Source organism: Polypterus senegalus, chromosome 3 (genome assembly GCF_016835505.1).
Source record: "Polypterus senegalus isolate Bchr_013 chromosome 3, ASM1683550v1, whole genome shotgun sequence".
In the NCBI taxonomy this organism is placed as follows: Eukaryota; Metazoa; Chordata; class Cladistia; order Polypteriformes; family Polypteridae; genus Polypterus; species Polypterus senegalus.
Window position 1 is genome coordinate 191,532,295 of NC_053156.1, and position 24,510 is coordinate 191,556,804.

Consider the following 24,510-nt stretch of genomic DNA (forward strand, 5'->3'; position numbering starts at 1 on the left):
AAATGTTCCTTTACTTATGTGAAGAAGCTGGTATTTTCAATATATAATTATAGTTTCTTTTTTATTTTTATTGAGATCCATTCCCCTATCCACTGTTAAAAACCAGTGAAAGTGATTTTCAACTAATATACCATTGCCATGAGCACATCCATATTTAGTAAAGTGAGACGCTTTCAATAATAAACAAAAAACACTCAAGGTCAAGTGTATTGGACAGCATTCTTTCTTTGATTCACAAAAAAAAATATTTGTACTTTTGCATATTTGTTGGTGTTATTTTTCTGGTTTTAAATTACAACAGCATACAGTAGTTAGCTTACAGATGTGTCTTTTGTGTTATTTTAGTTGGAGAGGGTCTGCCTCTGTGAGCTTGCGATTATATTGAGCAGAGTCAGTAAGTGGATAGCTGATTTTCTGAAGCAGAGGGTGGGGATTGTGGTGGACTGTCATTAATTATTAGACATTTGACAAAAAAGGTCACACGATACCCAGATTAGGCAGCACAGCTTTGAAGTACTTTGCAGTGTTGCTTAAGTTTTAAGGTGTGTTCTTCTGGAAGAACTTAAACAACAAAAACAACTGTAACAAGGTGCAGATTAAAGAGGTTTTTGCTAAAGCCAAATTACTCTGCTTAAAAATGTCTTGTGCTTGAGCCCCATCTGCTGGCTGAAGCCAAAGTAGCAGCTGGCCTGTTGTACAGTAAAAAAGGAAAATGGAAATTTGTAATGTGCTGTTTTATACTCATTCTATCAAATTAACTTGTGGTGTGATTTAGCATCTAGAAATTGGCTGTTTTAAAGGTTAACTTCTAAGAGTGTTATAATTCAGTGTTAGGTTTTCTCTTTTTCTTTTCCATTCCTGGTTTGTAGGTTATTCTTGTTAAAATATTTAAGTAATTCTGTCACTGTCTTCAGGGTCAGCCTTCCAGCTTGTCCATGGTGGATTTGTTAAATGTGGCACGAGACATTGCACGTGGATGCGAGTACCTGGAGGAGAACCACTTCATTCACAGGTTTCTGATTTCATTACTTTTTTCGATTAGAGGAAAGTCAGCACATAGCTGTGAGGGTGAGTGAGTCTCGAGAGCCTCATTAGACATAATGTGCAGTAAAGCTTGATAAGAGGACACCTTACTAGACCATGCAAGCCGCAAGGCTAAAGATTTCTTTTCAAATGCATTCTGATTGTTACATCAGTCAGTTACTGTATTTCTGGTGCAAAATATGCAATATCACTGAACCAGTTAACACTCATTTCATATAATGTTTGATACAGTGTTTAAACTGTGTTCAGTACCATTCCACTATACAAATGGAAAACAACAAAATGTAACTAGTGATAAACAGTAGAATAGTTGGAGTTGAACTTGTATCATCTGACATTTGACCAGCAGCCTTTAAGCGGATGGAGGGCTTGGTTTTGGGAAGAAGCGTAGGTTCAATGTTTCTGGCACTGAATAACTTAATCTTCTTGTGTCCATTCTGTGTACAGGGACATAGCAGCAAGGAATTGCCTTCTGACATGCAAAGGCCCTGGAAGAGTCGCTAAAATTGGTGATTTTGGTATGGCACGAGATATTTACAGGTAGGAATAATGTGAATTCTGCACTGGTTCTTCCACCATCTCAAAGTTTTCCAGCGCGTGGCTTAAAATATAAATCCCTTCCAGGATGTGTATTAAAATTGCTTTAAATTGCTTGCTTTAAGAGAATGGGTGTATTGTTTAGTGTGTAGGAAATCCAAAATAATTAAGACTTAAATGGTCCTGTAAATATTGGTTATGGTGCTTGCAATTAAAATGAGCCTAAACTATTCAAAAAGATGAAGTTAACATTTCATGATATTTTTATTTTGAGCTTTATCTTGAAACGTTCTGGTTAGAAATAACAGTAAAATAATCTAAAGTTTTTCATTGCAGTCAATTAAGACAACTGAAGTTCGTGTTTATGGTTGCTGTGCAACTGTGATATGAAAATTTGATGAAAAATAGGTCATCAGATTAATTGTTTTGCAGTAGTGTACGTTTGTCACCAACTCCAATTTCAATGACTTCCTCTCTCCAGAATCAATGTTTTGTGGGGAAGTAGTCCTTTTACATGAACTCTGATGGAAGTCTAGGGCGACACTAGAAGGGGGTCTTCCTCTCTCACTCACCATTGCTCTAGAGGACCTCTGGTCAGTTTTGTCCAGTTTCCTTCTAAAAGTGCAGACAAATTCTTTCCTCCTCCAGTTCAGTGTTTTTTATCTTGAGGTGCTGGATTAGTCAGCTTTATTGATAGCATTTTAGGTGAAAATATATAACTTTTTGTCATCCCCCGGCACGGGGCTACACACCAGCCACTTCGCGCCTCTGCCACTTGCGTTGTGAAGAGGGGGACAGAACGCACCCCAAGGCGATGCAGTTGCTCCTCTGACACCATCTCTTAAACAGTGATACAATGGTAAACATGTACACTTTTTTTTTTTTACCTCCTCTTTCCTCAATCAGCTGCTGGCTTACTGCTGCTGTGCCACGTGATCTGCATCTCGCACGGCACACTTCTGTCATATCACCTATTTCCATATATTCAATCAGTTTTCGCTTTTACCTTTTCATCAATATTGCATTGAATTTTGATTCCGTGTTTGGAATTACAGTAATCCCTCGTTTATCGCTGGCCGCAATAACTGAATTTCCACGAAGTAGGGACACCATATTTATTTAATTATTTAATGTGTATTTGGACATTTTTAAACTCTCCCTGTACTGTTTACAACCCACCCTTTACTCTATTAACAACAGAGACAACTGTTAAGCAATATGAAATTGGTAGATAAGTTTGCAGTTACTGTATAGCGAAGTACACGTACCTATATATGACGTGGTGATGAATATGCTGTGCAGTAAAAATGATGACGATGAAGGTGATGATGTCTTTTACTGCACAGCCGATGACTGTATTTTACGTCTCTTCAGACGGAGGTGCCATTTCCTGGGGCACCTCTTCCACAGTTTCCGAAGGTGTATCCATAGTAGTAGTAGGAACTGGCTCTTTTTTGCAAGGCTGCAAAAACATTGTGATTGGCAGTTGCTGCCGCTGCTTCTTTTTCTCGTCAAAGAGCAGCTTGTAGGCGGTCATGACATCATCAACCTTGTTGCAAAATTGGACCGATCGAACCATATCGCCGTTCCATTCCTGTGATCGCTCTTGCAGATCCTTAGCCAGTCTGCAGCTACAGCCGCGAATGTTTTCCCTTCCTTCAACATATCCAGAAGTTTCACCTTCTCAGCGATCGTCATCATTCTTCGTTGGCGTTTAGGCTCAGCACCAGCCTTGGAAGAAGGAGCACGTTTGGGAGCCATTGCAGGGGGTGAAAATTGAAGCGAAGTTCAACACAAAGAAACCACAAAAAAATCAGACACAGTACAGTGTAAAGTAAACCGCTCGGCGAGAAAGCTTAAAGCGAAATTGCCGCGACAGAGAGACAAGGGGAGGTGCTGTGGGATCTGGGCATCAATCAAAGCACCAATCACGGGCCCGATTAGAAAGCAGGAAGCTGTGATTTGTTGTCTCCCTCCCATGTACCAATCACAGCCCGTGTTACAGCGCACTTAGTCACCGAACTTGTTTTGTTGTTCTTAGACTAGGAAATACTACTACTATATTTAAAAACCCGTGAAGTCGTGAATCCGCGAAAAGTGAACCGCAAAGTAGCGAGGGATTACTGTACATCATGACAACGCAACATGTAACTGCCCGTGAGTGAATATCATTTCTTTCTCTCTATAAGAAATGTGTCCAACAACTGAGAAATGACTGAGCCATGTGCGTGGTTATATGGGCAGGACTTTTTCAAATCTGTTTGCATAAGCTCTTGTCTCGTGGGACTTCCAGCCCCGGGCATGGTCACATCTCTTGGAATGAAGACTTGTCTCCTTCTAAGATTTTTTTTTATAATAGAGATATTTTATTTCCACCTAAAGAGGTATTTCTTTATATTTGTCATGCAACATGGAGACTTGAGGCTTGCAGAATACATTTTTGCATTTTAATTGATTTGAAGTTGCCTACCTAACAAATACTGACAGTGATCTTTTCTTGCAAATATCTCCTTTATCTTTAAGAATCTGAATAGAGTAAACTTTCACATTTTGGACTTTTGAAGTTCCTTTATGCATAACAAAAAGAAGCAACTGCTTAAGGTTTTGTGACAGCACAGAGCCCAGAAACTTAAATAATTCTCTCATCCTAACAATTGAGCCATTTACAGCAAGTGATAAGAAAGAGAGCAAGTGACTGTTTCCTGATATCAACGATCATCTCCCCAGTTGTCTTGAATGTTTAGGTCCAGATTATTATGGCTGCACCACAATTTTACACCTTTTGTCTGTATATGGACTCATCTTTGTTTGAAATTAGGCCTATTAGTATTATTATTATTTGTATTATTTGTATAAAGTGAGAACAACAGTGGAGAAAGGACACATTCCTGTGGTGCACTAGTTCTAAGGGTTAATGGCTTAGGCTTGTGTGTGCCTGACTGCACATACATTATAAGAAAGTCTGTGATCCAATGGCACATTGGACTTAACAGGTTGAACTGGATGAGTTTCTTATCGAGGAGCTCTGGCCTGATTGTATACTGTAGAAAGCAGAGCTAAAGTTCACAAACAAGACCCTCAAATATGCCCCTCGTGCTGGTAAATAAAGCTCAGTCCTAAATTCCCTGCATCATCCACAGACTGTTTGGATTTGCATGCAAACTGAAATGGACCCAATAAGTCTGTTTTGTCTTTTTTAGCATTCTTGAGGTACTTCAGAATAAAATTTTTAAAGGTCTTCTTTACCACAAAGGTTAACCTACTGGTGTGTGATGTTTGATTTGTTTTTTGCTTTTGGCATAATGGTGGGGGCAGGCAAGAACAGTGCTCAGATCCAGAATTTTATTGAACATGACTGGAAATACTGTAAACAACTGGTTGCACATTTCCTAAATGTGGAAGGGAAAATAAGTTCCGGACCTGCAGCTTTTTTAATATTTTGCTTTTTGAATAAGCTGTAGAGACATTTTGCAGTGATTACAAGAGGGACAAGCTGAGAAGAAAATGGAGTATAGAGTAGAAACAGTGAGACCATCAGGTAGATTTATGTCCCCTTGTCCTTCACAGCGACCATAAAAACAATTAAACTAATTATCCAGACTGGGGCCCGCAGAATTGTTTGATGTTTGTTTCTTGTATTGACCTGTTTAAGTCATCTCCAGTCTGATGCACTTTCATTTACAGAGAATTGTTCCAGCTGCTTATCTGAGTATTTTCTTTTTGCACCTCTGATCCCTTTCTCTAAGACATCCTTGGTTTTCCTGTGTTCCTCATGGTGTTCAGATCTGAAAGCACATTCTTTGTCCTGGCACAGTTGTCTGAGCTCTGGGTTGAACCAAGGCTTATCATTGCTAACCTTCACAATTGTTTTTATTGGAATGCAAACATGTTTATAATATGTTGGAGGTGGCAATTTTGAAGGGACTCTGGTCTATACAGGCAAATCAGTCCTGATGTTCCTCTGTTGCCTTGCTGATAAACTTTTTAATCATTCTTTTGAGTGACTATTGTATTCAGCTTTTATTTGTAAGCAGAAATTCGATGAATCATAGATGGTCAGAACTACCAAGGGGGGCATGGGAGAAGGCATGATAAACATACATCCTTTAATAGTTGTATAGCAGTTATCTAGAATTTTTTCATATTTGGTGCGGCATTTTACAGTTTAAAATAAGCAATTTAAGGTTCAGACAGCATGATTTAAAAAGAACTGTCAAATTGTTACACCAACCTTGATTAATGTAGAAACACACTCCTCCACCTTTTATTTTGTTGCAAAGTTCAGGTACACAGTCTACATGGTACAGCGTGGAGTTGGGTATTGCTGATTTGTTTCTGTTACTCATATTTATCTGCCACATCAGAACATTTCCTTGAAATGCATTGTGACTTGAATGTACTCATCTAAGCAGTATGAACACTTAAGCTTCTTTTACAGAAGTATGCTGATATCTTCAGCATGGGCCCAGAGTTAATACTGAATTTTTGTGTGTTGACTTATAGTCCATTCCTTGCCTTGTTGTTTAATAAGTGAAGAATCCTCTTCTACAGATGCAGTAAATAGGGATGTTGGTGCACAGGAGGAAATCAACTCTTTAGTGATGGAAAGGATCATTAAGCTATGGCTGAGAAAGGGAGAGGCAATTAAAGGTCCTAAATACCAGACAGACCAATTTTAATAGAGTGATGGAAAGCACATGACTAACATTGTATGCTGATAGGCAACTGAAGGAAAAGAAAAGCGAAATGGTGAAGTATATTCATCTCACTCACCAATCAGTGGAGAACAATTTATAAGTATGACTTGCAGAAGACGTTTTCTAATGAGAAATACACCTTAGAAAAAGGTGAGGAGGAGGAGACAGATTCTGAAGGATTTCAAAGGGATCAGGAGGATGTTTATCTAGCTTAGCCAGCATTAAAAATGTGTGTGTGTGTATATATATATATATATATATATATATATATATATATATATATACTGTATATTTCAAATAAAATAAAATTTTGGTCTGAACAAACATAAGCTGTTGACACTTTAAAACAGTTTTTGTTGTTTCTAATTTTTCCCTCCTCCAGAGCCAGCTACTACAGGAAGGGAGGACGAGCAATGCTACCAGTGAAGTGGATGCCCCCTGAAGCTTTCATGGAAGGCATTTTCACCTCCAAAACTGACACCTGGTAAGAAAGGTGTTTTTGTGAGCTATAACCAAAATATTTCTCTCTCGTTCTTCAGGTCATATCAATCTTAATAAGCATTGTTAATATCTAAAAATATGGATTATAATATTTGAATATCACATATACATTCATACACACACAGTGCAAATTAAACTGATGACTGACACACTGAGGTGAAAAGGTGTAATACAGTTTTAATTGAAAATGGTATGTAATGTGTTATGGAATCTATTGTAATTTTGTATTATTAATTATTTTTAATTTTACTGTTTAAGGAAAACCATTCCCAACTACCCACCACTTGATGAACCATTTACTGTACTCTGAATTAGAATCATTAGACTGATTATTGAACTTTAGTTGGAAATATCTACATTTTTACCAAGCGACTCAAATGTTATGCCAGCCTTTCACAGAGATACTCACACAAGGTCGAGCAGCCATGAAATTTTAATGATCAAGAATATTTGCAGATAATCTCAAAATGAATATCATTTTCAGTCTAAACTATGCTGTAGATATACTATGACATCAATATAAAATATAAATGACATAAGTATTGTGAAAAATAATAGTCCCTTTTTCTTTAACTAAGAAGAATGGAAATCTAAACAGTCTTTATTGTTACATAATTATTTTTGAGTGGTTTCTGTATTTATTAGAAAAGTGAATCAACCAAAGATGCATCTACAAAATTATAACTGCATTATTATGTAAGCCATTAGCCATATACTGTACCTTCTTATCAGCTTTATTAAATGAAATATGTTAATGCACAAATATCTGCACTCTAAGGCACTTGTCCAATTTTCATGAATGCTAAGGTAACTTTAGCTCCGTACAACAGTATTTCAAAAATAAGCAAAGCAATTGTCCATTTGTATAGAACTACACATTTTGGATTTCGATTTGATATACTTTATTAATGGATTTGTTAGCATTGAGTAAAACACAATATTTTGCAAAACACATGGCTTTACATTATAGTACTGGAGCCATACAGATGACATATGGTTTTCAACCAGGTGTTCAGCAGCACTCCAATGCAAGTCTGGATCAGACTGTAATTGCCAGATATACAGTTTGGAGTAGACAGGATGGAGGATGGAGATGGCATGGTAACTGTGTGGTCAGATACTGCCTTTATGTGACAACAGGGTGGTCAAAGAGTGGTTGAAACTCTTCACTTATAAAAACTGTCTGATTGTTGTAGTAGATGGTGTGAAAGAAATTTACAGGCACCCCCACTGGATGCCTCAGTTTAGGCAATCACACACAGGCAGGAGAAAGCATCAATCATTATTCTTTATTATCTAAGTCTTGCAAGAGTTAACATCTATAGCGCAAGCAAGTTATTAGCAAGTGTCTTCTGTGCTATATTTAAACTACATTGATTAGATCACAATTCCAATGAATTCATTACATAATCAGAAAACGTTTAACATGATTGGTTACACCCAGTCGCAAGTAAGACATGGCAAACATTGATACCTTAAATAACCACAATTAACCTAGTCCACTAGGTTGATTGATAGTCCTGTCAGCTTAGGAGTACATGACTTTGTTAAATGTATTTAACAAGTGTGCTTATGACCATGAGATTCTGCATGTTTATTCTGTTCTCATGGTTTAAAAGACAATGGTTTTCTTTTTTTTAATCCAGCTGGATACATCAACAGGAAATTTAGCCAAGCATTACAATAAAACAATGATTATGCCTTAAATATGACCTTTTCTCTTAAACTTGATATATTTTTGCTATAAAATAACTAGATAACTAAAAATTCCTTCCCTTAATAGTTCAAACCTTTATCATAGTAAATATTAAACTAACATTTTCAGCCTTTAAGCATAAGCTGTGAAGATAAAAATATGAAACATGAGTGTACAAAATTCCCTGCTTTATGCTGAACCTAGGCAAGACACGCCCCCCAAGACTATTGCGCATGCACAGCGTTTTGTTCCTGAATGGTAACGTGCTCACAGTCTCTACCTGCTTGTTTGCGTTTTTCCAAGTTACAGTTTGCTGTTACCTTTTGTAACTGTGTGTTGTGCATTACTGACAAAGTAAGTCATTTCCTTTTTTGCAGCTTTCACTGTAACTTAATATTTTCGTTAAAGTTGCAACTTATGTTGACAGTCAGTGCAAGTATATAAAAGCGCTATTATGGCTATGTTTGCTGTTTACGAATGAACATATTGTTAAGTCTGTGCACTGTTGACCTTAGGAGAGAGATGCGCTGTACTTTACTTCGCTCCAGGATGTTAAAATGTGTTGATTCTTGCAGTATTAAATGTAAAAGTTTTTTTTTTGTAAATGAATGCCGTCTTGAGCGTTACCCGGTATTTTTTATTCTGGTTAATAATGTCACCTACTGGTCTGATTAAACAATATATAAAGTTGAGTGATGTTTAACACTGCTCTTCCTGAATACTATGTAACTTTGACATTTAATTAGTTATATGCATATATTATTTCATTTGTATTTGTGCACTTATTGTATTAATTTATTTTTGTTTAGATACCACACATACACTTACATGTGCAAATCTATTAAAGTGCTTGAAGCAAGCTTGAAAAAGGTGTTATCTACTCTCTGGTGTAGCTGCTGTTCTTTCTAACCAACGAATTAGGCCAGCAAGTGTACAATCAGCACAGTAACGTACAACTGTCCCTTACAATGAGCACAAATTCAGCAGATAATAAAGCTTAGCTTCTTTTAACAATTACCCGGTCATCTGCTAGGTGCAATTCTAACCAGGGTGAAAATTGAACTCTTACAATGGTGCTAGAAACTACAGTATAACATGATGTTTAAGGATCTTGTCAAGATTGCGCAGATGACCTTTTTGTTTCCATGTGTAAATCTGGTAGTCACCTGACTCAAGGGAGAAGCAGAACTGAAGATGACCCAATGTCAGTGCTCTTATGTATGATTCCACCTTCTATAGCTTAAATTACAGATGGTTTAGACCACGGGTGTCGAACTCCTGGCTCTACAGCCCCTACAGGTTTTCATTCTAACCCTTTTCCTAATCAGTGACCTGTTTTCACTGGTAATTCACATTTTAATAGCCCTGTTAGAAGGATTCAGTCATCTGAATTGATTTGTTTCCTCATTAAAATGCAGTCAAACAGAAATGAGATGTGAAACGAGGCAACAAGATGACCAGCTAAACTGGGGCTTCAAACTCCAACCAGTTTCTTAATGAGAAGCCAATTCTTGCTGTTAATTAAACTCGTTATTTAATTCCATGGCTTGTTGTTGCTCTCGTTCTGCCACAACTGACATTTCCAAAACTGTTGATTTTCTGTTTTTCATAAGAACATCGTCAAAGTGTTTTGGTGAACCTTACTGAGACCTTCACCTTTCTTTATTTTCAGATATTGTGTGATGTGGTGGCTTGTTTTGTGTCTGATTATTGTTTGGCTGCTAATTAAGGAAAAAGAAACAACTGAAGGGCCTGAGTCAAGTTAATTAAAAGAAGTAATTAGCTGCAATAACTGGTCACTAATTAAGAAGATGGTTAGAATGTAAACCTGCAACCACTTCGGCCTTCCAGGACTGGAGTTTGACACCCCTGGTTTAGACGTTCTAACCTACCATGGCAAGATAAGAGTGATTAACCATTCCATATTGAAAAATCTCCCAATCTCAAATGGCAGCTATAATATTGGGAACAAACCACCAGTTATCAAAATTTAATAAAATATATTAGCTATTAGCACAACCAACAAACCTTGACAAATTCAGCATGGAAAACACAAGTTTTAAACACAGCATGAAACACAATAGAACCTATCCAAAAAATGTCCACTTTCAGCCACACTGGAGTTCTAATGCCTTTGTTTAACAAAAATGTTTCCTTTCAGTTCCTCTTTCAACCTCATTGTAGTCATATGTTAAATACAGTATTAATGTCCATTTTTTAGAGATTACAAAAGGCACTGTAATTGGCACAATGGGAATGGCAGAATTGCTGAATCCAAAAACTTTTGCTGTCATTGCTTTGTCTTAGGCTCCCCAAACTGGCATCTGCACACCAGTGATCCTGTTGCATTTCAAATTAATGTCATTTAACCTCCTTAGCATTGCATTTTATTCCAAAAAAACATAAAAAGCTTTCCCTTTTTCTTTGGCATGAAAAATTACATTTTTATTAAATCTCAAAAGTATAATGATAATACAAATAACAATAGAAATAATAAATAAAAATAATATGTAATGAGCAATAATAACAAAAATAATAACAGTAATAATAATACTACTAATGATACCAAAATCTCAAAATGAGTCCTTTGTGTGGTAAACCTTAAAGCACAGATTTATCCATTTGTGAGCAACAAGTTGGATTCTGTTTATTTTCTGCTGAAGGTATATAATCAGTAAAATGTCTACTAATAAGAAGCTCTGGATTTATCCACGATGTGCTGGGTCGACAGTGTCTGTTTAGTGGTAGCGTGGGCAGTGGATGTACGGCAATGATTTGTTCTACAAGCTACCATGTAAAGTTTGCATGAGATACAGTTTTGCCAGCTTTTTGTTTGTATAAGACAAATGCATTCCAAATGCTCTGTTCCACCAGATGAGGAAATATCTTTCTGCAGCATTTGCCTCTGCATATCGTGGTAGTCAATTCTTTATCCGCGCGAACTACGCCGCCCATCGTGCTATTATCGACCATAGCACAAGGTTTCATGACCTTATTGTTGCCTTTTGCCTGTACAGTGACCGTAGCTGCTACAGTGCTGCTACAGTGCTAAGAAGACAAACATCTTCCTTTCCATTTCTGCAAAAGCACTTTACTCTTTTGCCAAGCTACTAGCACACCTCTCTGTAATTTAACACTGCCAAGTCTTCAGGCATGCCACGACAGTTAGGATACACTGTTCCATATACATCAAACTTTCTTTGCAGCAAGATGTCAAATATCTCTGGCGAAGTATAAAAATTGTCTATGGTTACACAGTAACCTTAATCCAGCCGAGCATCTATCAAAGTTAATACATATGACGTAGCACTACCACACTGATTGTTTATCAGATCAAACATTGTCCCTTTCCCTCTTTACAGAATTCCAAATGTATCTAGTTTTAGATTCACAAAGCTTGTAAAACTTTATGCCAAATCTTACTCTTTTTGACACAATGTACTGTACCCATGACAGTTTGCCCTTATAAGCCATGAGACTTTCATTGATGCTTACATCCCGGTCCAGAATGTAAATGCTACGAAATTTTGCTACAATGGCCTGGTATATCTCCCAATTTTTCTTCAGTTTGGGCTCTGCATTTGTATTAATAATTAGTGAAAAAATGCACTCAGACATAATTTCTCCAAAGAATGGCAGCACTGACAACACTTTTACAGCTTGAGTGATTCTCGGTTCTAACACTTACACAAGATGTATCTGTACAGTTGCCCAAGTGATACTTGAGACAAACTATTTTAGTACCGTTTTCGCAGCCCAAGTAATGCTCAGGTCTAATGCTAAGGAGGCTAAAAATGATGTCCTAACTAGAGTCTTGTATGGCTGCATGTAAAGTAAAACCCCAAACCAACCTGTACCTGCTGCTGTTTGTATTTGTACATTAATTTACCCTACACTTGCTTGATAAACTTCCATTTTCCAACGCTATAAATATTGTTTGCTGCTTCTGAACAAAATAGTCTTGAATAAACTATAAGATGGTTGTGTCAAAATGTATGTTATTTGCATTAACTTGAGAACCATGAGTTCAAATTGCAGCACAGGCACTGACTGTGTGTATACATTAGGGTTGAAAGGTGATGCTACATGACCTATGACAAATATAGGTTTGTTTTGTCTATTTTGAAAAGTTTACAAATAAACTGGTTGTCTGAGATCACTTTAAAATGTGCAACTGTTTTTCAGGTCATTCGGAGTACTTCTCTGGGAGATATTCTCCCTTGGTTACATGCCTTATCCTAGCCGCAGCAACCAGGAAGTGCTGGAGTTTGTGACAAATGGTGGGCGAATGGATCCTCCCAAAAATTGCCCTGGACCTGTGTAAGTACTGAATAAGCAGAAATAAGAACACTCATTCTGGGTCAACTGTAATAGATGAAAAGTGAATACTTAGTGAAGAGCCTCATTTTGTCTACTTTTCATGAACAGGTACAGAATAATGACTCAGACCTGGCAGCATCAGCCTGAAGACCGGCCCAACTTCTCAAGCATCCTGGAGCGCATAGACTACTGTCTTCAGGTACACACAAGCTCTCTTTGCATCACATATAATGACACAGATCTCCTCATACACATATATGTAAACTACTGTTTGTTTTTTTAACTCTGTGTTGATGATGAGATATAAAAATGAGAGATACACAGCATAGATGAGATACAGCCCACTGTACACCATGGACACTCCAACCTCAAACAGGAAGTCAGGGTACCGGAACAAATCACAAATGAGGGAAACTCAATTTATAATGGTCCTAGACCTGATGCAATGTGAGATAGTTAATTTGGTGGCATTGGGTGGAGTAGAGGTTGTGGGTAAGGTGTAATCAAGACTTTATATGAATTTTGACTTGTGAAAATTGGGAGAAATGGTGGAAGTGCTGAGCAGCAGAAGAGTGCTACATACAGAATTTAAGTTGGAAAGGTAAAGTTATAAGAGTGATTTGTAATAATAGTGGGAGGTACTGGTGTTTCTGACAGGGAAGCTGGGGTTTGTGTTCCTGTTTTTAGAAAAGGGCAGATAAACTGGTATGGATGAAAAGCATAAGTGAGTGTATTGTAAGAGGATTCTGAAGTTTAGTGATGTAATGCATGTATCAGTGGGTAACACCAAGTTTAAGAAGAAAGAAAACAAGTTGGTGAAATATCAGTCTGGTGGTGTAAGGAACACAAAAAAGTATTTGTTGATCAGGACATTAAAAATGTGAAGGTGGACACTAGTGAAGGTGGGGTCACTTTGTCTTAAGAAATCTTTTAGTCACAGGCATAAAGAAAAGCAAAGTGGCGTGTACTGAACCTAAAGCTCTTGGAGTTCAAGAACCAGAGTGTGAGGAATAAATCTGATGTAAAACTGGTAATAAGAGTGAATGAATCATATGTGGATGGAAGGTAGGAAGCAATGAAGTTTGTCTAGTTAAAAACAGAAGTACAGTAGTCTGTAGTTGTACTAAAACACTAGGAGACATAGTGGTGAAAAGCAGTGTTAGAGAAAAATTGATGGAAGCTATGAGTGGTGTCAGAAAACAAAGGCAGAAGATTACAGAGTGATCTATGACCAAACAAAGCGAAATGCTAGAAAAGCAGTAGCTGCACAAGAAGTTAAGAAAGCAAAGTTTACAGGTGAACTGCAAAATAAGGATTGAAAATGAATTACGTTTAGCATCACAAAGCAGAAGGCAAAAAGAAAGACAGGATAAGAGAAGTATAAAGTGCATGAAAAATGTTGATGGAAAACTTGTGATTGATAGTAATGAGGTTAAGGATACTTGGAGGAAATAGAAGGACCGAACTGAAGTTTCAAAAGAGTGGGTTACAAAAGCAATGAAAATAATAAATAAAAGTCAGTGTGCTTTATTGCAGTGGTACCATAAATGTCAAAAGCAGAGGATGGTCCAAAAGTTAAATGGTTGACAAACTTGTGCTACATGACTGAGTGTGAAGGGAGGATTCCTGAAGATTGGAACAGAAGTGTGATAAAAAGGAAAGTGTGATCCATTGGATGTGGGTCATAACAAGTGATCAAACATTTGGAATAGATCATGAGTGGGATTGAGAGAGTGTTATTAAGAAAGAATGAGCATCAACTGAAAGTTAGCAAAATAAAGTATGGTCTCTTGTCTAAGAAGGGAACAATAGATGCCCTCTTTGTTGTGAAAATCATGTAAGAAAAGCATCAGGTAAAGGGAAAGAAGTGTGCATTTTCCATTGGTAGATCTGGAGAAGGTGTTTGGTAGGATGAAAAAAGAAACAGAAATGAATGAGAAGATACTGATATGGAAAACTAATTTGGAAGCAAAAGACCATAAGGTAAATGCAGGAAAGACCAAGTAGATGGTTAGAGGTGCACAAAAAATGTAGTGATGTGAGTCCAAAGGTAGCAAACAACACCTATTTGTAGTTAGTGGCCTGCTGATATAATGAATATACATTTAAAAATCTGCAGTGGAGATGTTTTAGTGAAAGCATTGAAGTTCTGCTACCGGGGTGACATTTTGAGTTCAAATGGAGGCTTGGCTGGCTCTAGGCTAGGGATAAGTAGAAACTGGCCTGGGGGTGCCAAGGCCACCCCTCACCCTTCAATTTCAGATAGAAATATAAACATGTTCAGATCTCCATTGGGGTCCAACCTCCCCACGCTATAATTTCATAAATCAGGGATGTCGAATTCCATTCTTGGTGGGCTGCCAGATTTTCCTTCCTGTCACTTTTTTAATCAGTGACCAATTTCTACTGTTAATTAACTACTTTTTCCTTCATCTTAAGTTTTTTGTTTTTTAAGATTCAGTTTGCCAAACTGTTTTTTTTCTTCCTTATGTGAAGTGAACCAACATATGTCAAGCTAAGTTGGGGCCACAGACTCAAATTGCACTCCAACCTGTTTCTTAATTAGCTCTTGTTAAATAAATATGTTATTTAATTGCATGGCTTCTTGGTGCTGTCATTCTGCCACAGCAGACATTTCCAAAGCTGTTGATTTTTTTTTTCTTTTCCTAAGAGGACCGTCAAACTTTTTTGTGGATCTGAGTTGATCAACATTACTAAGACCTTCACCTTTCTTTATTTTGTGTGATGGACACAGTTTAGCTTGCATTGGCTAGTTTTGTATCTCACTATTTTTTGGCTGTTGATTAAAGAAAAAAAACTGTTTAAGGGGTCTGAGTCTTAAGTAGCACATCATTTAAAATTAAGGCAAAAGAAGTTAATCAACATGTCATGTGTAAAAATTAATGTACTACTATCTACAAGGGGTAACCCCCTAGTGTCATATACAAATAAAAGGCCCCCCTCCCCTCGATTTCAAATACAAATATCAACATGCTGCATACTACAAGGGGAACCACCCCCCTTCAATTTCATAATTAAATATGAGTGTGCTACAGTCTACAGGGGAGCATCGACACACCATTGTCTATGTGAGCCATGTGCCCTTGAATCACCACTGGATGGAAATCAAGGCACAATAATGTTAAGGGTGAGAGGTGTGTGGGAGTTGTCCCTCATTCTGACTTGTAAATGAGCCTCTATGGCATTGAAGTAAAATGGTTATAAAAACTTTGTGAGGAATCTATACTAATAAAAGGCAAAGCCCTCACTCACTCACTCACTCACTGACTGACTACTGACTGACTGACTCACTCACTCATCACTAATTCTTCAACTTCCCGTGTAGGTAGAAGGCTGAAATTTGGCAGGCTTATTCCTTACAGCATACTTACAAAAGTTAAGCAGGTTTCATTTCGAAATTCTACACGCAACAGTCATAACGACCGCCGCCATGTTGAACTTTCTTATTTAGGGCCCCATCTTCATGAAATTTGGTAGGTGGCTTCCCTGCACTAACCAAAACCGATGTACGTACTTATTTCGGTGGTATGACGCCACTGTCAGCCGCCATATTGAACTTTCCAACGTCACTAATTCTCCAACTTCCCGTGTAGGTAGAAGGCTAAAATTTGTTACTTATACCAGTGGTATGATGCCACTGTCGGCTGGCATATTGAACTTTTCAACGGTCTTTGTTACTTATGGGCCCATCTTCAAGAAATTTGGTACGCGGGTTCCCATCGCTATCTGAATCCTACTTACGTACATATATACGTCCATAGCCTGCAGCTCGGTCACCGTGTGAGGCGGCGTTGGGTCCCCCATCCCAACGCCTCCCACGTTGTTGGCTGCCTGCCTATATAAGGCCGTCTGTTGCTCCGGTCTCTACATTCCCTTCCTTGCTTCGCCACGGGATTCATGTCTCCCTGCTGATAACTGCAGCTTTTTTATTTAATCCACAGCTTCTCCGCTGTTTTATTGTTCGTTTATTACGATTATAGTTATTCTGTAGGTATTTTAGACTTACTTTACATTGTTCAGGTACCCATTTCCTTTATCATTCTAAAGAGCTGTCACTTACCAAGTGGTTTCCAAGCCTGGTGATGGCACCTGCCTTTTTCATTCTCTTTGTTACATATTGCACGGCCATATCAGACTCACTCTTGATATCCGGAGGCACATTGTGTCTTATGTATTGAATGACTGGGACAGGTTCAAGGTGTGGACTGATGACGGTACAGGAGATAATTATTCTACACAGGAGCACTAGAAGAGTGAAATGCTTAAGCCCTTCACCTATGCATCTGCAGGTGAGTTGATGGCTGACACTGAATTGTTCAGTTGTCGCTTTCAAGTGTACCGAAATGGCTAAATATTTTACACCTTTTGACAACCGCCAATGCCTCTTAAACAATTTTGATTGACAGGTGACAATTTAAGTAGTGGACACTTTGATGTTTATGACTGTTTAAACTCTCAAAAGCTGGATGTAAAGTTATCGATGAAACTGGTTGTATACTTACAACGCTTGACAGATGCCGAATGTCTCTTCAACACAAGTCCTACAAATACTGTCGTAATTGAAACAAATCATGAAACTCAAACCGATTATGACAGCAGCAATCCAAGCTGTGAGATTTGAACCAAGATTACTGTTCACATGGCCAATGGTACGTTGCATGCTCAAGAGTAAGCTCAGCGCACAGCTTGGTCATATTACAACCGGAGGGCCGAACTCACAATGTGGTATACAAAGAGCAATAACAAATAATTATTGGTATATTTTCCCCCAGTTTAAAAAGGTTTAATTTTCTTCTTAATAAAAATTTTAAGGCAGTACTTCACCGCTGCGAAGCGCAGGTATTTTGCTAGTTTTATTATGTATGGAAGTGAGATAGACACAGAACATGCAGAATAGCTGAAAATAACAGTGATGAGGATGATAAGGTAGGCTTGCTAAGTGTCACAAAGTGAGAAAACAATGAATGCAGAGTTAAGACAAAGACTTGATGTTAAAATGATTGTGTTGTACTGAAGATAAAGAGATTAAGGTGATTTGGGCATGTTGGGTCAAGAAACTAACCAAGATGGAGTTGGAAGGGATAACACCAAAGAAGACAGTTGCTGATGGAGGATGACAAGAAAAGAATGGGTCTTACCCCAATGGATGCTCAGGTCCACATATGGTGAAGGAAAACGATCTGAGGAACAACTAGGTAACCTGGGTAAACTTTGAAAATGGCAGTTAAACTGGCAGTGTTGATGAAAGTAAGTGCATATTGGAGGCCAGAATAACAAATTTGTAAAGGGAGAATTATTTTTTTAAATGCCAACACTTACTTAATTTTGTTGATTTTGAAAGTCTAATGTATGATAGGATTTATCTTAAGGCACTGAAGTGGAAATGAATGCAGCCTGCACCTTGTCACGTGTAAAGACTGTGAATTTTGAAAGCTTTGAGCTTCAGAAAAAAGCAGCAATAAATTGTTTACATTTGGTAAATACAGAGTTTGTGAGAAAGTCGGTTGTTTTTTTTAATAGATTCTGGATTATCCATTTGAGCTAAAATAAAAAGCAATTACTGGTGCTAGCTATCACTGAACAACTGTCCTTCAGGTTTTAACTAGCACATCTACAGACTATCGGTGGATGGAGGGAGAAACATTGTTTTAGTTTAAAAATGTTATTATCAACTACCTGCAAGAAAAAGTTAAAGGGTTTGTGAGTACTTTACCTTGACAAGAATAGCTGCGTGTTTTTATCCAGTGGCGCTGCATATTTTCAAACACAGCACATTCGGATTGCATTTTGTTAATATTCATCTCTGGAAAAAGCTTTATTGAATTGTTTATAAATCTGAACCATTAACAAAATCAGAAATTACCATTGTGAATTTTATGCTTTTTTTCATTAAAAAATCACACTTTACATACTGGAAATGGGCTGGTAAGGTAGAAATTTAATTGACCTTTATGGGACAATCTTTTTCTGCATCTTGTATCTCATACTGAAACCTAAAGAGAAGTGTTACAAGCATTTGTTCAGAGTGAGGAATTGTAAGAAGTGAAGAGAAGATTGCAGTAATTCATACAGTTTCCTCCCACGCATCAAAGACGTGCTGGTAATGTTAAGTGGAAGCTCCAAACTGGCATGGTGCTGGTGTGCCTGGTGATCCATTAATTTACTGTCCAGGGTTTATTTCTGCCTGAAGCACTCAAAATATGAACAGGAATAGAAATAGGAATAGGTGTTTGATCAGTGGCAGTTCAAAAAGTTGTTGAGTAAATCCAGCTGCATATTAATCCTTACAGGCCTATAGACTCAGACCCTGTGGCATACTGAGAAAACACATATTTATGCGTGATATGTATTTGCTCATTATGATGTTTTGAGAAGAAGGCAGTAGCTTTTAAAATGTAATAAGTATAAAAGCAACAACTGCCTTAACTGACTAAGGCACAGTGGTTACCACAGCATTAATAAGATAAAAATCTGAGGAGGGTATTTTTATTTATTTATGCATGTTTTTAAATTGCTGTAACACCTTGACCTATCTCTTGTTAAAATTTGCAGGGCATGTAGTTTTGTCACAATATTGTCAGAATTTTTAAACAAAATGTCTGGTGTATAAAGTAAACTGCTGTTATTCATTCTTCCCCAGAAGTGTATCTGGCATAGTGTCAGAAAGAAATTTATATTATTTAACATCACTCAATCTGCAGAACTAAAACTGAAAGGTAGAATTCCCAACCCTTCCATCTATTTATTTTTTAAACCATGTAATCGTTATACAGTTGTGTGAACTCAGGAGTATAATCTCACAGCACAAAGCAGGAATTAACCATGAAAGAATCAGCAGTCCATTGCAGGGCAAACTCATGCAAAAACCTGGGGTTAGTCCACAAAGACGCTGACTGAATGAGTTTTTAACTCATTGACAGCCACATGTAAATTGAATGCTTTTTTTTTTCTTTGGTCATATTCTTGAATAAAAGCCTACGTGCCTATTTGATATTTGAACTAAAGTCTTCACACATTATGCACTTCTTGTCATTATTAGTATAACATGGAAAAGTTTCTGCTTTAGGTATATGTTCAGCATTTCTCACATTTCCTTTCATCCTACACTCACCCATAATAATAATAATAATAATTCATTACATTTATATAGCGCTTTTCTCAGTACTCAAAGCGCTATCCACACAGGGAGGAACCGGGAAGCAAACCCACAATCTTCCACAGTTTCCTTACTGCAAAGCAGCAGCACTACCACTGTGCCACCTGTGAGGACGTATCTTTGTAGACACGGAACACACATGAAATGCATGTATTTCAAATAACGATATACTGTATTATTTACCCTATACAACTCCAGGCACATCACCTCACACGCAGATAAGGAGCCTTGGCTTGAATTGGGAGAGTTGAGCTCCATCAAGGCTGGGGTATGGGGCAGCAGGCTGCTGTGCTGATGGACACATTTACAAAACAAAAGACCCTGATAGGATAGGTGTGAAGGGATTTAAGGTGGGCTGGGATTATGAGTTTTTTCATAGGCTTCAGGAATTCTAGTGCTAATTATGATTAATTTACGGTAAATGAAACAAATTTTCAAGTGGTCTCTGGCGCTCAACATTTCTCTCATTTTTGTTCAAACATCATCAAATTACAGGAATATTGATAGAATTAGTTTAATATTAGTCATCAAGACGAACTTAATAAAATAAAATAAACTTAATAAAATAATAATAATAAAATAAAGCTTAATAAAAGTTTTTACCTAGATTTTATCACATTCAAAGCAATGACCTTTCGTTTCTGGGGCTTTTCCAACTAGTTCACAATCTGTTTTGGAGCCATGATTCTAAGGATAATGTGAAAAGATATGTGAGCAGCACACACAATGCTGTGAGTAAACCACAACACATTAACAGAAAACCTACTGTAAGTCAATGCAGATCAAGCTGTTTAGCAGGCTTCGGTGGGGACAGCGTCTGAATGTGTCAGCTTTCATAGTAATAACTGGGATTGGGATTGTTGGTCACGGATATCCAACTCCTGCACACCTTAAACTGGTCCTTAAGTATTCCAGTCTGCAGCAAGATCTACTTGGGCATCAGCAACGTTTACTTGGAATAACTGCATCAAAGATGTCATTAGAGCCATGCATTTAAAAATCATCCCAGATTCTTTGTATTCATGAAGTTTCCTAAAGTGGTTGTTCCTAAAGCAGGGACATCCTATGCTTTCGATAACTGACTGAGTAAAACATTTTGTCTATTTGCATAGCTCTTCACTTTCTGGTATAATATTGCAGTAATGAATGTGTCTATCTAACTGTATCAAAGTAAAAGTAGCCATTTGCTTTCAAAAAAGTAGTAAAGTAGAAGTGAAAACAGAAAAGAATATTTTATACTCAAGCAAAAATACTCTCAAAACATTCTCAAGTAAAGAGACAAAGTAATTCTTCATTACTATACGACAGTGACTTGGCCCCATAGCATCCTTAACATTCTCTGCAATTTATCAGTAAACTCTACCACTATTATTAATGAGAAAATAATCCTCACCTTTTTTGAAATCGGGGCCTTCTTCCACTACAAAGTATACATACTGTATTCTATAAATTTTTGCTCTTTCAAGGTAGACTGTGACAAAAGTCAACTGAAGGTGTTGAGGATAATCTCTTGAACTCTATAGTGTTTGTCTTTTGTGTCCTCTAGATGGCAGCAAAGACCACTAGAAAAACAGAGTCCCAGGCACTTTAAGTATTAATTTTCCTTACAACACATCATTTTAATATTGACTGTGACTCTTGTATGTAAGGAAGTGACATGAGAATGTTGTTCTATGTATGTATGAGTGAGAGAGGTTTCATGGTACAAATTCCTGCAGCTGGTGTTTGGGAAGACTAACAAGTCAGCTCGTTTATGCAGATAGTTTTTTTCCTGTGTGTTTTTGAGGTGATGAGTGTTGAGACAAACAGATACAGTGAGAACATTTTTTTTTGCTTTTCCCTGTGAGTTATTAATAAATTCCCATTTCCTCACTTTGCAGTGTCTGATGCGAACAAAAAGTATAAACCAGACTGTAGCAACAGGCAGAAAAAGAACAGCATCACCCATGCAGCACATATTGCAAACAGTGTGTATTACTTACTAGTACAAGCTTTAAACAGTATAAATGTTTCACATTAATGACATATATTTATACATTTTGAAGATGTATAATAGAATTTTGACTTGCATCACAAAAAGTATGTTTACTTGGGGGGGAAACAAAAAGCCTGCAGCTACTCATATATGGGCAGGAGGGAAGGTGTGGAAAGTGATGGACAGTCTCCAAAGAGTTAAAGCTCTTGTCTGCAGTATAAGCCACTTTGGAAAGAATGCCCTTCACTTCCAAAATAGAAGGCTTATAACAGCTAACCTTTTTAATTTGTGGCCAGTGTTCCAAGGATGAAAATGAAATGATCACATGGAGCCACAGAAAATGCCTTTTTGATTTGAACTTTGATTAAAAGTTGGAAACCAGTTCTACAATGTTTTTAATGTCAAATAATTTTGAAGTGTTCTCTTAAAAGATTTCCTCCCTCAAGAGCATTACCTCCAACTCATCTATTATTTCCAGTAACTAGTTGACTAAAGTTTGAAATCAGTGAATTATAAAACATAATGTATTCTTCAAGGATAACACTGGACATATTGTTCTTTTCTCAAACCTTTGGTGTTGCTGCCACTCATTCTTGATGTCTGTTTCTGCCTCATTATTCTCTCTTGTTGTTGCATGCAGGACCCTGATGTTGTGAACACACCACTGCCCATAGAATATGGCCCTGCCACAGAGGAAGAGGAGACTGTCCCAATGAGGCCCAAAAACCCAGGAAGTACACCTCCACTCTTGGTTGCGCAAAATTGTGAGGGTGAAGAATCGAGCAATCCCCGCATGTTACCAATATCACCTCCCACACCTCCTTGTCGACCATGCCATCTTCCAGTGGGGGAATCAAGCCCTTGTCCACCTCCTCAGCTACGGCCAGCACTACCACAATGCATTCGAGTAACTCCCTTTATGGGAGAAGCAAGTGGGGGCCATATCAATATGGCCTTTTCCCAGGCACCACCTCAAGAGAGAGAAGCACGGAATGGAAATGCCACTAATTTGTGGAACCCCACATATGGTTCATGGTATGTAAATAAACAACGCACACAAGCAGAGGGAGAGGAAGACTGCAGAACATTCAGCAATAATGTAAGCAAGGCTCCACCCCGACCACCACCACCGCCGCCTCCTCCTCCACCACCTCCTCCTCCATCTCTGGTGATTCTCGAACCAGCTGCCCTCTCACCAGAATCTGCCACACCTTCAGTCCCACTATTCAGACTAAGTAGGTTCCCCTGTGGGAATGTGGGCTATGGGTACCAGGAGCAAGGCTTACCCTTGGAGCAGAAACTTGGTCCGCTGCACAACAGGACAGGCAGCACAGAGTACAGTCATCCCCTTCTTGTCAATAAAGGACAAGGCGGTGAGCAGGATGTGTCACGAAAGGGCCTTTTAAGCTGGGACGCCGGAATCCCTATGACAGAAGATGTCAGTGCCACTGTTCTATAGTGTCAAACTCTGAAGTTTTTGTTTCTTTGGTTTTGGTTTTATTCCCCCGGACTTATGTTTCAAGCTCAAAGTATAAACCACTTGCTAAGAGATTTGTACTAGAAGGCTGTGTCTCAGTTTTCTGGAATCAAATAATAATTTATTCATAAAATATTAGTTTACTACTATATTTCAGCTGTTCATTGAAATAAAAAAAAATTTTGATACGTGGGGAGATTTGCTTGTAAATAAATAAAGCTCATGTAAAAACCTTGCAAAATTGCCAGCAAGACCTGAACCAAATGCATGGAAGTCAATAACTGGAGAACAGATCTACTGTAGTTTTCTGTTTAACCCACTTTAAAAGCAGGACCAAATATCTTAAGAAAAAATGGTAGTAAATGCAATGCCACTGACTGAAAAAGCAGAAGAGGTAAGGTCAAAAACTATTATGTGTGACACGTACACAGAGGAGACTCCCTATGGACTGGATGTCGAGCACCAGAGGTAACTGCCCAGGTTTCAGCAGTATGCTACATATTTATAAGAAAATGACTCTGAGGTGACAATGGTCACCTGACCTTTTGTAAAACTGAGCAAGACCTGTGCTTTCTGACTGTCTGGACTTCATTTCTATGCACACTGCCTCCTTATCTGCACTGCTGAATTGTACGGTAGAGGCTGTACACAGATACAGCAGATGTATTCCCTGAATATCTGATGCCAAACACTTGGGTACAATTTGGTTTTTCAATGTGAAGAATGACAGAGACCAAACTCTACATTTGTCAATGTGCATCCTGATCACTTTTTAACATATGTGGGTGGCAATGCCAGTCACTTCTTGACAGGGCCTTTGTCTTACCTAACGCATGCTTAATAAGAACGGCTTCAAATAAAATTCTTTAAAAGTAGACTGTCAGTTAAATGTGTGTTTTATTATACAGATACTGTAAATGAATGAATGAAAGAATTCACTCATCAAATGGTTTTATGCCTACAGACAAAAAATATGTAAAAATAAACACAATCTTCTGCCTGGAGAGAAGCAGCAGTTGAGTGCTTTCTTCTTCATTATCAGTAACAACAGTGTCTGTTCCATTGGCACTCTCTGAAATTGATCAG

At 37.9% G+C, this 24,510-nt stretch overlaps 1 protein-coding gene across 5 annotated transcripts in view; it reads left to right on the forward strand.

The window, feature by feature from the left end:
* Positions 1-24,299, forward strand: part of alk (ALK receptor tyrosine kinase) — a 1,762,427-nt gene extending 1,738,128 nt beyond the window's left edge. For all 5 annotated transcript variants that reach the window (XM_039748331.1, XM_039748332.1, XM_039748333.1 and 2 more), the window contains 6 exons: positions 915-1,012; positions 1,492-1,584; positions 6,661-6,762; positions 12,661-12,795; positions 12,904-12,994; positions 22,588-24,299. In XM_039748331.1, coding sequence (XP_039604265.1) covers positions 915-1,012; positions 1,492-1,584; positions 6,661-6,762; positions 12,661-12,795; positions 12,904-12,994; positions 22,588-23,406 — 1,338 coding nt within the window. In that variant the 3' untranslated portion in view covers positions 23,407-24,299. The remainder of the gene's footprint in view (positions 1-914; positions 1,013-1,491; positions 1,585-6,660; positions 6,763-12,660; positions 12,796-12,903; positions 12,995-22,587) is intronic.
* Positions 24,300-24,510: the final 211 nt, after the last annotated feature.